The sequence below is a fragment of the Pelecanus crispus genome, chromosome 2 (genome assembly GCF_030463565.1).
Source record: "Pelecanus crispus isolate bPelCri1 chromosome 2, bPelCri1.pri, whole genome shotgun sequence".
Taxonomy (NCBI): domain Eukaryota; kingdom Metazoa; phylum Chordata; class Aves; order Pelecaniformes; family Pelecanidae; genus Pelecanus; species Pelecanus crispus.
The window spans coordinates 36,891,580-36,908,500 of NC_134644.1; the positions used below are offsets into that span (position 1 = coordinate 36,891,580).

General features: G+C 42.9%; 2 protein-coding genes across 4 annotated transcripts in view; one reads left to right on the top strand and one right to left on the bottom strand.

Moving 5' to 3' along the window:
• The first annotated feature begins 939 nt into the window (after positions 1 to 939).
• On the top strand, positions 940 to 9,216 carry MALSU1 (mitochondrial assembly of ribosomal large subunit 1). Of its 2 annotated transcripts, XR_012830857.1 has the most exons (5): positions 940 to 1,129; positions 3,121 to 3,299; positions 6,312 to 6,393; positions 7,562 to 7,867; positions 9,103 to 9,216. XR_012830857.1 is itself a non-coding variant. In XM_075705766.1 (4 exons), the coding sequence occupies exons 1-4, from the start codon at positions 940 to 942 to the stop codon at positions 7,750 to 7,752; spliced, it is 642 nt and encodes a 213-aa protein (XP_075561881.1). In that variant the 3' UTR covers positions 7,753 to 8,396. The 2 variants fall into 2 exon arrangements, 1 of the variants encoding a protein (XP_075561881.1); XM_075705766.1 differs by lacking the exon at positions 9,103 to 9,216 and having other exon boundaries at positions 7,562 to 8,396.
• Positions 9,217 to 14,723: 5,507 nt separating this feature from the next.
• The window catches only part of IGF2BP3 (insulin like growth factor 2 mRNA binding protein 3), a 115,931-nt gene continuing 113,733 nt past the window's right edge, over positions 14,724 to 16,921 (bottom strand). For both annotated transcript variants that reach the window (XM_075705576.1, XM_075705575.1), the window contains exons 14-15: positions 15,757 to 15,870; positions 14,724 to 14,825 (exon numbers count right to left, since the gene is read on the bottom strand). In XM_075705576.1, the coding sequence (XP_075561691.1) occupies positions 14,724 to 14,825; positions 15,757 to 15,870 (216 nt within the window). The remainder of the gene's footprint in view (positions 14,826 to 15,756; positions 15,871 to 16,921) is intronic.

The window sequence follows — 16,921 nt, forward strand, 5'->3', positions numbered from 1 at the left end:
GCATCTCCATGGGAAGGGGGTGGAGGGAAACACATTTCACCCTCAGTAAATACAAATGCTTGAACTTGCGTAGGCCATAGCTTTTTAAGCCTTTGCAACATTCTCCATAGCAAAATAAACGCAGCAAGACTACCCTGCACCCATTAATACAGTGTGGGAATTACACAAATGTAAAATACCCTTTCCCAAGAAAAATGTGTTAGTTTCAAACCAGCGGCAAGCTTTTTAGGCAAAACCATAGCCTTTAAAAGGGGGCACAAGGCTGGAAGTGGGATACGTGATCAGGGTTTGTATGGCAGTGCCCACATCTTGCGCCTGCTCCTTTCGGGCTTCCCAACAAGACCATCTCAGCGGGGCGCTGGTTACTGGTGTCCAGGCCCCGTCCCTTCCCCCCGACCCCCCGCCTTTTACCGCCTCGGGGCTCAGACATCCCTCAGAAAACACTGACAAGGAGCGCAACCCCGGGAAGGCGAAGCCGAGCCACTGCCCGCCCCGACGTCCCTACCCACACACCCAAACCCCACGCCAACAGGGGAGCGGGGGCGCGCCGGGGCTGTAATACGACGGCCCCAGCGGCCGCTCCTCGGTGAGGAACCGCTAGTCAAAGAGCCGCCCGCCCCCCATGGGGCTCCCCAGGGCCGTGCACACAGCCGGGGCCGGGGCCGGGGCCGGGGCCGGGGCCGGGGCCTCCGGCGGAGGTGCGCGGACAGCCCAGGCCCAGGCCCAGGCCCAGGCCCAGGCCCAGGCCCAGGCCCAGCCGCTGCCGCCTCAGCCCGCCGCCGCCTCGAGACGGCCACTGCGCACGCGCCCAACGGCGCTGCCCGACCGACGGCAGGATGCGCCAGTGGGGTGAGAGGGGCGTCTCCGCCGCTGGCCAATCGCTAGGCGGCAGCCCGGCGGGGGCGGGGCCGGCCGCGGTGTCGGAGCGCGGCGGCGGGCATGTGGCGGGCGGTGTTGGTGGGGTGCCGGCTGCTGCGGCCTGTCTCCGCCGCGGCGGCGGGCCCCCTCCGGCCACAGCGGCTCCCTCCGGTGGCTGGGGCTCCCCGCCGGGGCTGCGCGGCGGCGCGGGGCGCGGGAGGCGGCGGAGCTGGGGCGCTGGGGGCGGTGGCGGAGCGGCGCCAGGCGGCAGGTAGGGCCCAGCGAAGGGCGGCCTAGCTGGGAGGGCCGAGCTACCGGGGTAAACCGGCCTGTCGTCTCGGTGCGCGACACTGGCCGTGGTCCTTTTGACTTCCCGCTTGGTACTTTGGTCTGGTTCGCTCGTAATTGTTAAGCTTAATCGTTCTCGAGGTGTTCTCAGAGGGTTCCCGCGGCCCCACAGCGGGTGAGGGAGCGTGTGCGTCCAGCGGGCCCTCCCCTGCTAGTCAGGCACTGCTCGAGCACCCTCAAAAGTTGGTAACTCTGTGGGCGCGACATGATGGCTAATGCAGCATCGCGGCCTCTGTGCGAGGTAAGGCACGGGCCTGGCAGGCCCAAGCGTGGTCATGAGGCGGCACGTCAAGGAGGCCGCTGACCCGAAGGCCCTCGGCTCTGCCCTGCGCTCTTCAGCTCTGTGAAATGGTGCCCTAAGCAAAACGTAACGGCTTGGGAAGAAAGAAACCACATCGGACCCATGGGATCTCATTCTGCAGCTGCGGGAGGATGCTGGGGTGCCGAGGGCGTTGGAGTCGCCCTTACGTGTGGGCTGAGACCGCAGGCCTCAGGGTGTTTGTGCTGAACCATCATCGCCTCCGAAGTCCTGCTGTGAAGTGAGTCGGTGGCTAGCGCAGACCAAGCCTGTGTGTAGGTACATACAGGAACTTTTGTGAGGATGGTGGTGCTGAGCAGGAGGTGTATTTCTCTGATGTACACCCACAAAGAAATTTCCCTGTATAGATAACAGTTTTAGTAGCATGATGACTGGTTACGGGTATAAGCATGGTGTGCACAGAGCTGGTTTGTTGTTGTAGCTGTTCTGCAAGTCTTCTCTAGCCTAGATCTGACCATGACATTCAGCGTGGCAGAGTGTGCCTGGGGTTGTTTAGACCATTCGTTCTCTAAGTAGGCACTAGAGACTTCACATGTGGCTACCAGGCAAATATTTAACTTTTGTAACTGCTGTGTCTGGAGGAGCTGTGGCCACTGCTAATTTTCTGCATGTGTGACCACAGCAAAAGTTGAAAGAGTGCATGAGTCCCTAAGCTCAAAGGCTTTCATTTACAGAGATCTGATCCAATTTCATATCCCCATCCATGCATATAATTATATGTAGCTATTGTTCTTTTGTTGGCTTTTTCTTTGTATTGGTAAATATAAAGCTTGGCTTTGTGGTGGTGCTCGGTCTGCACTAAAGTTCACTTTATAGTGGCAGGCATGCATTGCTGACAGATTCAAATTATGCCTTAAGTATGCACACAAATTGCATCTACCTCATTAGGGCAAATTAGAAATAAACTGATTTCATGGTGTGAACAGAAGGTAGTTGCACTAATTTACTAGTTGCTAAGGTGGCTTGCTTAAACTGTTGAAGGACTAAAGCTTTGCTAACAATATCATAATCCTGTGTGGCAGAACAGGCTAGGGAAAAAGAAAAAGAAGCGGCTTTACTCAGTGTGAAGATACAAAGTACCTTCACAGTGCATCACATCAGCTCCATTTTCAATATATTGATTTCATCTACTTAAGATTTTAGAGTAATTTCATCACCGTGTATTATCACAGGCCTGTTGAAAAGCATTGTTCTGAAATATTTTTAATGTTGTCAGTTGTTTCAATAATGTCTGTTGAAGTACTAAGGTTTCATTCATCTTAATTGACAAATATCTGATGATAGCATTGGCTCTTACATGCTAACAACAAGAAGTAAGTTACCTAAAATAAACTTTGATGTTTGCTAACTGCTGTATCTAGTTATAGAGTGTTATTTGCCGGAAGAGTGCTTAGTTCTCAACTTTGATGGTTTTAAAAATTATTTTTAAAAATCTGCACTTCATGTTGCATTATCAGTGTCAAACCAAACTCCACTAGTGAGTGGCTAGCTTAGGCTCTAATTTAGTTCATTGCCATTTTATGTCGTCTTAAGTGGTTCATTTTTGCAATTAAAAAGGTAAATTGCCACTATATTATTTTTTCTGTCTGTTCCAGATACTGTTCTTCCAAAGTTCAACATCGACTTTGTTGTAGCTCTGCTGAGGCAAGAAAATGCTAAAGATATCTGTGTCATCCAGCTACCTCCAGAAATAAAATACTGTGATTATTTTATAATTGTGAGCGGATCTTCAACACGACATCTTCATGCAATGGCACATTACATGCTGAAAATGGTAAGACAGTTCCCACTGCACTCTCTGAGTGTTGGGGAATGGTTTTAAAATGTTGCGAAAGGAATTTCCCCAGGATTGCACGTATAGGGGTGTACCAGGCAAGATGAAACTAATCCTTACATCATCTAGTCCTGAATACATGTAGCAACTAACTGTACTTTTTTCCTGTAGCAGTACTACTCAAATTGTAGAGAATATATTTTAAAAACAGCCCTCTCTGTACTTAGAACAGTGATGACATTAGCACAGTTCAGTGGCTAGAACAAGAGTGATGTGAAATGGTGATGATGACCTGTGTCCACTTTTGTCTTCTGTCCAGCAAGCTATTCCCACTCATTCAAAATAGCTTAATCTGTTCTCAAACGCCAATCCCAAAAATGTCCAGGTTCTCAGGTATATCATAAGGCTGGAAAAAAGACAGGGTGTTATGAGGCACAGGATCCCCTCATGGGCTTACTAAAGCAAACTGCTAGTTAATAGTCACCATCCTGTGCGTGTACAGGAGGAAAGGAGAAGCAGCAGCAGCCATCCTTGCAGAGCAATCTTGCTCTATTTGGCTTTGGCAGAGTGTGAGCTTTTCAGTACAAAAATAAAGGTCAGAATAAAAATAACAGGTAGAGCTTAGGAATAATAAGGACCAGACTCGGGGAGGGAGAAACTTTACAGCCAGAAATGAGCCAGCTGACTGTTACAAAGCACAGTGTGAGGAATATGACTAGCTCCCATCTCAGTCAGCTGTCTGTGCTCTTAACCTGTAGCTTGCCTTCTCTTCATGCACTTTCTTTCCCTTCCTGACCCTATTTTTGGCTCTTGGTTTTCTTTCTTCCTTCCAGTCCCATTGGTTTCAGCTGTGAGACTTGAGTGAAGGAAGGAGAGAGGGGGAGATGGTAATGCTTTTCAGTGCCTTTCTGAGCGGGTGAGGAGAGTTTCCTCTGCAGGAACTGATGCATCTTTGCAAACTAAAATTTTGCCTCAAGCTAGAAGTTCTATTAGTGTGATTTGAATGTACTAAATTTGAGTGCTTTGTATGTACTCTATTACTTGTATAACTTGCTGGTCTTAAATCAACAGCTCTCCATCTCCCCCAGACCAGGAGAGACCAGTGAATACCCAAACATGCAAAAACATGCCTGCGCTACAACTGGGTGCTGCCTCTGGTGGCTGTAAGAGCAGCTCTTCTGCAAGGGCAGAGCCCCTGGGGAGACCCAGTGTCCTCCTGGGCATCCCGAGAAACCGGGAAGCCTGGCCAAGTACTCGGGAGTGGCTGAGCTTGCCTGGCGTTGAAAGTTTTCTAGGCAAAGAGTAAGCTGAAGCTTCAGATGTGAAGCAGAGCAGGTGCTCGGGAGTGATGCTAGGCAGCTGGCTAGCTTTACTGTTACACTATCTAAAATGTTATGGTAATGCATGATTTACACTAAAGTGCAGGGATACTCATGTGTAGCGTGAGGTCTTCCCGCTTTTCTGCCAGTAGTTTGTAAATGGCAGTCTCAACTACTGCTTACCCCTTCCTGTCTGGTTTTGTGTTAGAGGAAGAAACTAATGCTTGGCTTTATTATAATCTGTTCACTATTACACAGCCTTTAAAGACAAGGCTGAAGGAGACTTGTAGTGGAGATTAGCCTTTCCAGCCTCTGTTACATAGCTGATGGCAGCGCATGCTGGGCTTTTTAGTATTTTAAGCAGACTTTCAGAGAGTCTTTGACAATTACCTGCCTTTGAGGATATCTCACAAGCTATCTTAAAGAAAGGAAGGTAGAACTAGTTCTGAATTACATTTTCAAAGTTCTCCACTCTGGTTTGCAAACTGCGGCCATTGTCCGGTAGCTAGCATTGTGTGGGAACGACCAGGAACAGTTGCATTTTGTGATAATTGCTTTACCAGTGAAGTAGGACTCATTTGCTAGCCAACCATGCTGTTACAACCTGTTACTTTGCATTTTGTCTTTCACAGCAGGAAGGACTGTTAAAGCCATGCAGTTTCACTCTCTGTTTCCTTGTGGCCTTGTGCTGAAATAAATGTTGTTTGGGTTTGTTTTGTTGGGTTTTTTTTTTTATTTCAGATTGACAAAAGTTCCCATTTTTTTTTTGATTGGCTGCTTCAACTAGAAATAAGGTAGAAATTTGAATAAAGGAGCTCTATGAAGATGCAGCTGACTTCATCCCATTTTTTTTTTTTCTATTGATGCTTTTTTTAAAGAAAGGAGTAGGTTATGGCTAGATCCAAAAGAGAAAGTACGTAAGCCTCTAGTTGTCAAATTTCTTCAGCTCTGGTGGATGCTTGGGTGCTTTATGTATCAGATGGGGAGAGGTGGGCCTCTCAAGCTGGCATCTATGAAAGCTGCCGTGTTGCATAGGGAACCCCCTACCTGCCCTTTTGCAGTCTAGCTTCGAGGTACCCTCTCCCCTATCTTGCAGCGCTTCATAGCTTGGAAACCTGTGTGCCGGTCCTGTTTTCCCCCCGTGTTGCAATGAGTGTGGAGAGCGTGCTCGCAAGAGGCAGGAGGCTTGTTTAAATGCCTTCCTCATGGCATGGGCTGAAACCTGTTTTCTCCCCACCCCCTCATCTGAGAAGAGGCTAAGCTTGGCATCTCCATTTCTGCATCTTGAACTAGCCAATGTAAAATAACAATGAAAGGTATCTGAAAGGAAATAAAACTTAGCGGTAATGCCAGTTACAGGCAACCTATAACTGAAAGACTAATGCTAAGCAATTGTATTCAATATTCACCTTGAGAAAACATGGACACCTCTAAAATTCATGGGAATTCTGAGCATTAGAGTTCCAGATTTGATACTAAATCCCACTGAGAAATCTGTACATACTTTGCACTGCTGCAAGCGTATATTATTCTTTTTTTTTGTGCAGACCCCAGGACCAACATTGAGTAATCTAACCCATTTCAGATTTAAAACAGCTCTAGGCAACTCAGCAAAGTTCAGCTTATCTGTTAGGTTTGAGTGCTTTTAAATAAATACAAAGTATTTCATTGTCTGCCATTGCTTCTCTCTCAGTACAAGCATCACAAAGAAGAAAGTGATCCTCATACTCAGATTGAAGGGAAGGAGACAGATGACTGGCTGTGCATTGATTTTGGTAAATATTTGTGAATCTGACAAATCTGAAGTTCTGCATGAGCTCTTTGTTGAAGGAAGCATCTCACCATGAGCCCTGGTTGCTGTGGAGAGTTCATAATACTCTGCTGTTTCGGAATTCCAGTTGTTGCTTGAACTCATTGAGATACTAAATAAGTTTTCACTAAAGATCATTGGCACCAAGAAGAAAGCCATAGCTACTCTTCAGTGGCTAAAACAGGTCTTAATAAATTGAAGATAACTGTAGTGGAAAGAGGAAAGCTACCTCAGTCAATTTTCTCAGGTTTTTATAATCCCTTTCTGGGGGAGTGGGGGCTTTTTGTATGCTGCCCTTATAGTGAACTTTTGAATAGACTTTTCCACTGTCCAGATCATGCCATGACGTGGGGTAAAACCTCAGTCCTAAGAAATTGAGTTTAATTCTTTATTCTACAAGTGTGAAACTCTCTACACAAACATAAAAGACTTTGCATTTAGAAAGCCTTTCTCCTTCACTGCTAGCTCTAGAATCTCACCCTCTACCTTTGTGTTTTGGCTTAAATGAGAGCACGGGTGGGTGAGGAGCACTGCAGCCAGTGACATTAAGCCTTGGTTACTTTACTGTCAATGATTTTGATAGTTACAACTAAAAACCAATTGAATTTTAAGGGCATAACTAGAAAAAAAAGTGCATTAGAAGTACACTGGAATTAAGATTCTCTACTATTGTTTGCACAAAATTAATGAAAACCTGTAAGAAAAACCTTACATCAAAGTTTGGAAAATTACTTGGCTGTAGCTGAATGTTGTTGGTAATACAAGAAAGCTGAAAGTCTGTCTGTAACCTTAGGGAGGGGACGCTTTCAATTAAAATTTCTTTCAGCTTTGTTCCTTCTGTCCCCTAGAAGTCGTAACTTCTTTGGTCTGGAGTCTTGTGATAGTGTTTTAATTTAAACCAGAATATTGTCCTCATTCTGCTGGCTGTAGTCTTGGAGTCTTTTAAAGAACTGACCAATTCCTAACTCTGGTCAAGAACTGGAATCAGTAACTTCAGAAGAGACCTCCATCAGCTGACCTGTTATATCTAGCCAGAATGGGGGGGGTGGAAGACTTGAACTCTTTGTACAGCTGGAAGTGTAGTAGTGCTTTACAGTTGACGTTGATTTATTGTGAATTTCTCTTCTGTGCAGGTAGCATAGTGATACATTTCATGCTGCTGGAGACACGAGAGGCATATGAATTGGAGAAGCTATGGACTCTCGGTTCCTATGATGACCAGTTAGCACAGATGACTCCACAGTCACTGCCAGAAGACTTTATATTTGGACTGACTCCTAACAGCAGTGATCATCTTGAGACAAGAACTGAATGCAACTGCTGAGTGGAAAGAGAAATGAGTGTGCCTTCACAGAGCTGAGAGATATACAGTCTTGATTACTGACTTGACAGTCACTACAGTTGATCAGGACAAAACTGTATTTATTGGATGTGCCTAGGTAAAGTTCTGAACAAGCTACAAAAATTATGAGAATCATAGAATCATTTAGGTTGGAAAAGACCCTTAAGATTGAGTCCAACCATAAAATGTCAAAGAAGGATTCCTATCATAAGGGAGCTTCCTAGGGGAGTCTCTGTCTCAATGGAGGTGGCAGTGAGAAGAGTAGGGCAAAGATAGACAGCTGCTTAAGCTACTTGCCCTAAAACTCATGCACAGCCTCTACAGTAATTGTTTTTCTAGTATCTTTGAAAGACCTGCCTGTAGTGGCAGTGCAAAAAAGTCTTGAGTGCTGCAAGGGAAAACTACAGGAAATAGTACAGTTTAGGTGAGGCTTCTTGTATTAAGCCATTTGCTCCTGGTCATAATGAAGCAAGTCATGCTCTGAGTTGAAGAATAAGAGAAAACAGACTGGTGTTCCTGAGCACGTAAAAGTCAAGAGCAGCAGTGACAAATAAACTGATCTTGAGTTAAGCAGAACAGTAAGTCAGTTTTTCTGCCAAGGCCAGTCTGGTTTTAATTAAAAAAAAAAAAAACCACCTGAAGAGCTTCAATTCCTTGTCTTCATGTTAAAACATTCAGCTCATTCTAAGCATGCAGTTGGCCCCTCTCCTCAGTTTTCCTCTCACCCAGTTTCTGGAGAAGGACACTGAGGCAACATGCTATGGCAGTGTAAACCTTCAGCTCCTTTGAAGTCGGTGAAAGTAGTTCTAAAGGCAGCCCTTAGTCACTGAGCATTACTCGCTGCTGGTGGACTGTTCAGCACTTCCAGAAGTCGTTGTGCAGTGTGTTCTTAGTCTGACTGCTGTATGGTCTAATAACTCGTTAGAACAACTTCAATGTGGTAACAAAACTTGTCTATGTAAAGCAAGATGCTTTTCTCCACTACAGGACAGGGCTTTCATCATTAGATTAGGCTCTCTTCCTTTTGGAGAAGCTTGCTCTGCTATGCATCAGGAAGCAGGAACCCTGAGGGCAATCACCCTTTTTCCCCCCACAGCCCCACAAAAAACTTGAAGCTCTGTCTGCATCTCTTCCCTGCACAGCAGCTGCTGTTTGTAATGCTCAGAGAACACGACTTTGGTTTCTGCTCATGGGGTTGTGTTGTTTAGGGGGAATTAGGGGGAAGGGGGTGTGTGTGTGTGTGGGGGGGGGGGGGGTTAAAAAAAAAAAAAAAAAAAAAACCAAACAACCTTTTCCCTCATTTCAGACCAATCATGTTTTCTTGCTCTCAAGCCTCTGTTCTTTCAGGAGTAACTGTCCCCGAGTTCACCTGGTTCTTTGATGGGAAGTAGCAGATAGTTCTGCAAATGAAGGAAGGAGCATTTATGAAATGTAGTTAACTATGCAGATAAAGCATCTTTGCCTACAAAATAAAGGTATTGGTGGTAAATCTGACTGCAAAGAAAGATTTTTCAGAATGCTTCATGATACTTGGCAGTAAGTAAATCCACATGGGGGAAAGATAACCTTGGCTGTCTTACAGAGTGATGGGTTCTAAATCAGGCATTTCTTCCTAGGAGGGATACGTAGGAGTAACTTTGGATCATTCTCTGAAACCATTTGCCTTTTACTGCTGCTGCTGAAGATAAGTAATACTAGATGAATAGAGGCAGATTCAGCAAACATTACACCATTATATGAACCGACATTTAGGAACCAGAATCACATACAGTATCCTGTCTCAAAAAGCACAGTAACAAAAGGAGCGCCCAGAAAAGAACAGTAAGAGATGTGTGAACAGACTAGGACTCTTACAGCTGGAAAGGGGCAATAGTCTGTAAGAGAAGACAAAAAAAAAAAATCAAATTAACTGAGGAGACAAAACCCAGTAAAATCAGTGAAAAAGTATGACTGAATTTACTGCGAAAGCACATTGTGAAAAGGAGTTATATGGAACATCCACTGGTTGCTATTAAATAATCAGAACTGCCAGCTCAGGAAAAGAACTTCCTCATCCCCCATTTAACAGAAGCAGTCATCATCTGTGCCAAGCTGCTGCCATGCCCTAGGCAGGTTACCTGCCTGACTTGGTGAGCCTTTGGCCCGACCCTCTTAAGACCTGGGAATTAACAGTCTGAATGATCAGTACTGTGCAACAGTAAAACCCTTTTGGAAGGAAAACATTTGGGAACGGTTTCAGTTCTACCTATCAGGTGATTTCTGTGTAAAATAAAAATACTGAGCAGCTTGTCCGATGAGTTTATAGATTCATCCTGTGCAGAGGTACCTGCAGGTTTGGCTCTGTGCGGGATCCCTTGATGATGGGATGAACAGGAGAAACAATTACCAAGTTGAAGCTTTTGACATCATTTCACCAATTTCCCACACCCCATTTGAGCAACTTTGTTATCAAGCAGTGTTTGCATTCATCAGTTGACCTAACGTCTTTGTTACAGCCCAGCTTGAGCGCTTACTCCACAATTTTTCCTGTTCGTTTAAAAATCCTGTGCCCTAGTACCATGTCAAGACCATGCTGTCCTGCACAGCATACATGCTTCATTTAATGGAAACTAATACAAAGAGCGCATGCCTTTGAAATTGCAGCTTAGGAATAAAAGCTTTGGAAGGTTAGAAGCAAATAAAAGCATCATGATTAAGCAAATGCTTAAAACAGTCAGGGGTTTAGCTGTCACAGATGCACCAGCGATACAGAGGAAGGCTTAGCTTCTTATGTTGCTCAAATGGCAGGGCTGCCAGTTCTGAAAAAGATAGCTCAATATTGGCATGAAAAATGAGCTTGGAGTTCCCTGTGAAATGCAGTACCCTATGCAGTGTCTTCTACAGACATCATTTCAAGTCCCTCTTTGTGCTGGTTGGTCCCAGTAAATGAGCTGTGAAGACAAGTGGGAGGGTGCAAGAGTTTGGAAACCAAGTTTGGTTTTCCACTCCTTTAAAATATACAGAATTGTATTATTCATGACACTCCTTCATTCCCCACCCCTCCCTCTCACCAAAGCATTCTGTAAAACATCTAGTCTCATTTCTATTGCAAATAATGTTAACAAGGATCTAAATGGAGAGGCAATGCCACCTCACTGGCAATTGGTGTGCATTTGGGTCGTGGTGGTAGGAGCGAGATAGAGGTTGCCATCACATTTGCTTGCTAGTGTGGCTGGTTCTGCCTATCCAAGCTTCTAGGGCCATGTTCATTACACAGCTTCATCACACTGACAGCACCAAAGTAAAGACTAGGTAAAAAGCAGCCAAAAAGAAAAAAAAAAAAAAAAGAGAAAACATTTAGCTACAATTCAGATCTTGCTTCAAACCTGTTAAAGATTCCTTCATGTTTGCCCTGGAGCAAGACTGTTGAATAGACATCCCTTCCACAGCAAACCGGCCTAAATGATCTGTGTAAGATCAAAACCATGAACTATAGAATCATTTAGGTTGGAAAAGACCTTTAAGATCATCCAGTCCAACCATTAACCTAACACTACCAAGTCCACCACTAAACCAATTAAGGGCAGAGTAATAATTTCATGTTTCCTGGCTTGGTGGCTGGATTATTTTTAATTAAAGTAGAAACTGGGAATCATTAAGATTGGAAAGGACCTCTAAGATCATCAGTCCAACCATCAACCCAACACCACCATGCCCACTAAACCATGTCCTGAAGTGCCACATCTACCCATTTTTTGAACATTTCCAGGGATGGTGACTCCACCACCTCTCTGGGCAGCCTGTTCCAATGCTTGACTACTCTTTTCATTAAGAAATTTTTCCTAATATCCAATTTAAGCCTCCCCTGGCACAGCTTGAGGCCATTTCATCTCATCCTATCATTATCTACTTGGGAGAAGAGACCAACCCCCACCTCACTACAACCTCCTTTCAGGTAGTTGTAGAGAGTGATAAGGTCTCCCCTCAGCCTCCTCTTCTCCAGGCTAAACGACCCCAGTTCCCTCAGCTGCTTATGCAGCTGGACCCTTCAATAAGACCTGTGCTCTAGACCCTTCACCAGCTTTGTTGCCCTTCTCTGGGCACGCCTTAGCACCTCGATATCTGTCTTGTACTGAGGGGCCCAAAACTGGACACAGTATTCCAGGTGCAGCCTCACAGTTATCAAGGTGTGATCTATAGGCTGCACTACAGACTGTATAGCACTGTTGTACAAGAGGGAGATGAATTATAAGCCACAGAAGTCACTGCTTGTGCAAACACTGGCTGCTGGATGGCCTAGTGGCTATGGAGTACCTGTGGGTGACTGTTCATCCTTATCCAGTTACTATGGACAGAAAACCAGCTTGATCAAAGCAGCGCAAATACTTAGAACAGTCTGTCCCTATGCCTCATCAGTTTAAAAAAACACCACACAACTTTATCTGATGATAGGAGTTAAACTCTTTATTCCATTCAGAGGCATCTGGCAAGTGGAGCTGCATTGGGGGGCACATTACAGATGAAAAATGATCCATACTTTGTGGATATTGAAATCATTTACAGTATTTACTTTCTAGCTATTCCCAAATACTCCAAATTACCAAGTCTCAATTGAAAAGAAAAACATGATTTACCATACTAAGTCTAGAAATTTAAGAGATGACAGTATTTAAATCAGCAGATGTAAATGCAGCGCCTATTTGTAAAGTAATTTTTATGGAAAATAACGAAGTCAAATCCTTCTCAAATGTTAAGAAAGGAACGTCAGACTGACTTAAGCCTCAACAAAAATTAAAATGCTATGACTTTTCATACTTCAGTAATTTTAAATTCATTGTAAGAAAAAAAAAATTATCCTAAAGGCTAGATGAAAGTCACTGTCAAAAAAGGAAAAGAAACTCATTTTTCTTTGCTAAAACTACAACATAAGTTTGTGGTTTTTAAACCAATTAGTAAAGAAGAGATGCAGGAAAAACACTTCAGACCATTTTCAAAATTATCTAATCTGTACAACAATGATCTTTGGGAAAATTATCTAGTCTATGTAGTAATGCCTCTATTTCAACATGAACCTAAGAGGTAGATAACAAAATGATGAAACAAATGTTTTTGCTCGTTGTGCCCCTCAAATCAGTGCAGCATGGTGATTCTGATCATCTCATGCACAAAAAACATCACAAAAAAAAGGTTCAGAGGTAATAGCATGGCTCCGTCGACCACACACATACAGGCGCGCACGCGCACACACACACACACAGCAGTCTTTATGCACCATGTGTTGCCACATTTTTTTTTTTTTTTTCTTAAACTGAGGTAGACTGAAGTTTATTGTAGAAACTTGAATGTGTCACTATTACCACAATCATCATTCAAATTACATTCGGAAATTAAAAAATTTGGTAACTTTCCTGTTATCCCTGCCTTTTGACATTTTTTTCTTCTCTAATGGTTGGTTGCAGAACGTGCATAAATCCTGCTGCATCTATTATAAGCCAGGCTAGAGAGGTTGTTGGTTTTTTTTTTTTTCCTTGTAATAGTTTTTAAAACCTTCAAAGTGGCTTAGTGTGGCCCATAACAGCGGCTGGATATGTAAACTTAGCCTTTCATTATCTTTCAATGTGATCAAACACTGTTTGACCTTCCCCCATCGTGGTAACTGAAAGCAGTATGATGTGATCTGCAGACAGCAGAGACCCTCGTGGCCTCAAATATGCTCTAGCAGATCAAGTGTTCTATCAAACTGAAGATGAAGCTTGCTCTTTGAACAAAATGGCAAAGTCCAAATGGGCTGCAAATGGTTAAATGTAGCATTATTAGGTAGTGATGGTCAAAGGCACAAAGGGTTCATGCATTCAATCAAGTAGCACAAAAAAAAAATTCAGCCTCTTGCAGCCTTCTAAATTTTTCCCCCAACCCCAGCCTCTTGCCATCACTTCCTTGTCCTGTTCCCAAAAAAGTACCGTCACAAACTTTTTCACCCCATCTTAAAAGAAAACTAAACGGCATTGCTGCTATCAGAATGTTGGCATCATTCACTATCTTTTGAACATTCACTGAATTTTTTTTTTCTTTAAACAAATGATGGTGTTGAAGCCCTCAGAAAATCTGAGGCTATGTTTTTTTTACCCACCTTACTCCCATCAGCCAGCAGCTAGAAGTGCTCTACTATATTTTTTCCCCGATAAGTCTGTAGTACTCCTGGCTGGTGGCTGATCAAATTTTAATTTTTTTTAAAAAAATAAAATGCTCAAGAACTATTAGCTTTATAAAGTATACAAAATACCAAAAAAAAAAAAGCAAAAAAGGAACAATTTCTCATTGAGGTACTAAATGCCTGAGGTAGTTTAGTAAAATGCATATTTATCTTTTTATGCCCTGGCCAACACCATTCAACACTTCCCTTAGGTTATTCATGGCAGTGTTATGTAAAAATGCAACCAAATTCTTTTTAAAAAATGCCACTTGTTTCAACATTGGGACTAACACTTAAACTCTTGTCAATACCCTTGCTCTAACCCTTGCCCACCCACAATCCCACCCTCCAAATGTGTTTCTTCTTTTACAACTGGACCTGTAAGAGCAATGCCTTTTCTTTTTTTTTTTTTGTTTTTTTTCTTTTCTTTTTTTTTTTAAACCAGTGAACTCAGAAGAGAAAGCTTCATTAAACCAAGTTCTAAAATTGTTGGGGAATAATAAGAACAATAAAAAAGACTAACGAGTTTATGTTAAATTGTGAGAATAGAACAAAAGGGAAGTGAAGGGGTCCTTATTTTAAAGCTGGGTTTCAAAAGTTTGAGAGAGCCTAAAGAATACATTCTCAGAGACAGCGTTCAACGGTTGCCTGGTCCTCGAACAGGTGATTGGCTTGGTGGATCTTCTGCATATAACTTCAACAGGTGCTCACCACCCGTCTCTCTGTCGCACAGTCTGTCTTTGGTCTGGCATCTGTCTCTGATGGGCCATTTCCTAAACCTTTATTTTCGTCTTGGCTGAGGCTGTCCACTTTGCAATGTTTTTTGCTGTTGCTGCTGCCTTCTTACCTGAGCCAGTATTTCCTGAATTTTTCTCTGAGCAAGCTGAAGGACAGAAAGAAGAAAAAACCCATTATGATGCCGTGCTGCAGTAACTGCTGTTTACAACTGACTACAGATGCTACTGGGATTAAGAAAATGTGGAATAACTAAGTTCCAAGTACTGACAAGATTAGTCGTTAGTTAAATACAGTTGGGTTAGTCATAATGTACAACTTAATTTTTAATTTTTCTTCTTTTTCTGCCCACCACAACTACCCGCGTGGTCAGTTTTCACATCTGTGATATAGAAAGCATGAGTGTAGGAAGATGACTACCAACATTAAGATAATTGAAGCTATAGGCTACTTTCAATTTACTCCTCTGGAGATACTAATGCTTTATAAGAACCACTGGTTTAGTAGAGAGTAGACAATTTTTTTTATACACCAGGGAAGTCAGAAGGTCAGACTTACAGGACTTAGAGCCCTCCCATCTCCTTTCTGAGCTACAAGTCACCTGTAGCAAAGTATCAAAAGGAATTGGTCTGAACCAAGAGTTAAGTGAGGGAAGGAATCTTGTGATCCTTTTCTTTATGATATTAAATCAACAGATTGGGTGATGCGAACAAGTGCCATATAAACATGCAGCTCTTGCCAGGTACTTTGAGATGGCTTGTATCTCCCTGCCATCTGAATTTCAGACCGATCACAACTTGGGTTTTCTTTTGCTTTGAAAGTTTTAGCTGTGCCAGAGCCTACATATATTGGTAAAAGAATTTAAGAAGATTGTTTCACATATGTGAAAGTGCAATATTGTTATACATCTCTCTCACAGGCATGAGGAAAGTTCATCACAGCAAGACAATTAGAAGAGCCTGGCAAGCAGTGCTTTCCGTATCCTGAGTAAAAGTCTTCCATCCCTTGGCTCTGCACGTGGATATAAAAGACAGACCATGGAAACATCAAGGTGATACCGAAGTTCATTCCAATCCTACCTGGCATGCATAGAAGTGACCAGTTATTTTCACAACCACCTGATCATTTTCATCAGGTGTCTGGTCACGAGGGACTACAACTTCTGCACTTGTCAAGTTTTGAAGCTCATTTACCTATAAATAGATAGTAGAAGTCAGAAAAATCTTAAACAAATATCCCACAACCACCAAGTCTCAAAGATAACGCTGACCACAGAAACATCATTCTCTAAGTTACATTTAAAAAAGAAACCCACTAACAGAAAGCATCTCTGTGCAGCAGTGTGCACTTTGCAAGATGAGCCTCTTGTGCCTCTAACAAATTAGCACCGAGTTCTCTAGTTTTGTAGAAGTGTTTTAAAGACTAAATACAACACACAGAAGGTGTTAAATACATGACTTAAAAAAGCAAATAGATGCCACAGTGTTTACAAGTTTAAGGTCAGAAAACTCATACAATGTATAATGTAGGGAAGAAAAAAACGTCAAAGTATTTATACATTTTTCCTTGAAAAACCTTCACAAGATGGAGAACTCCAAACAGAACAATGAGAAGTGTCCAAATTATTTTCAGTAACCTATCAGCTTCCATAGTGTTAAGTAGAGGTAAGGTTAGAGTCTTTGTCCCATTTATACTCATTTTATTTTAGAAACGCATAGCATTATTCAATCAAAAAATGTTTTAGATGAACAACTTTTCAGAGATGTTTGTCCTTAAACCTCTTACTACCGCAAGTAATGAAAGAGGCCACATTGCCTCCTGACTCAACTTCAAGACCCCATTGCACTCAAGGATGCAGACCCAAGACTGAACCATTTCTTTGCAAGGATCAGCTAGCTCTTGACTTACAACCCTATGAAAGTACTAGAGTGCCAGCACCTTTTCAGGATTGAAAAAATCTCAGTAATGTTATTTTAGGCAACAAACTGAGCCTAAGAAATGCTGTCAATTAGTTTGAAACTTTTTTTTTTTTTTGGTAATATTGAGGTCTGAACATGTCTTCATTTCCTACCACTTATTTAGAAATTATGCTTTCACTTAGTTTTGGCCAGAATGCCACCTTTGGACACACTGGATTTGGTTTTAATTTTTTAATTAAATGAGATTAGTGAAATCTTTTGCAAAATCTGGCATAAGCTAAGGTTCACAGAAGCAGGTCTTGGGTGGGAATGTATTCATTCTAAA

Coding starts and splice junctions, on each gene's coding strand:
- MALSU1 (XM_075705766.1), top strand. CDS start 940: ATGTGGCGGGCGGTGTTGGTGGGGTGCCGGCTGCTGCGGCCTGTCTCC. Junction 3,300..6,311: donor CACATTACATGCTGAAAATG/GTAAGACAGTTC, acceptor CTTCTCTCTCAG/TACAAGCATCACAAAGAAGA. Junction 6,394..7,561: donor CTGGCTGTGCATTGATTTTG/GTAAATATTTGT, acceptor TCTTCTGTGCAG/GTAGCATAGTGATACATTTC.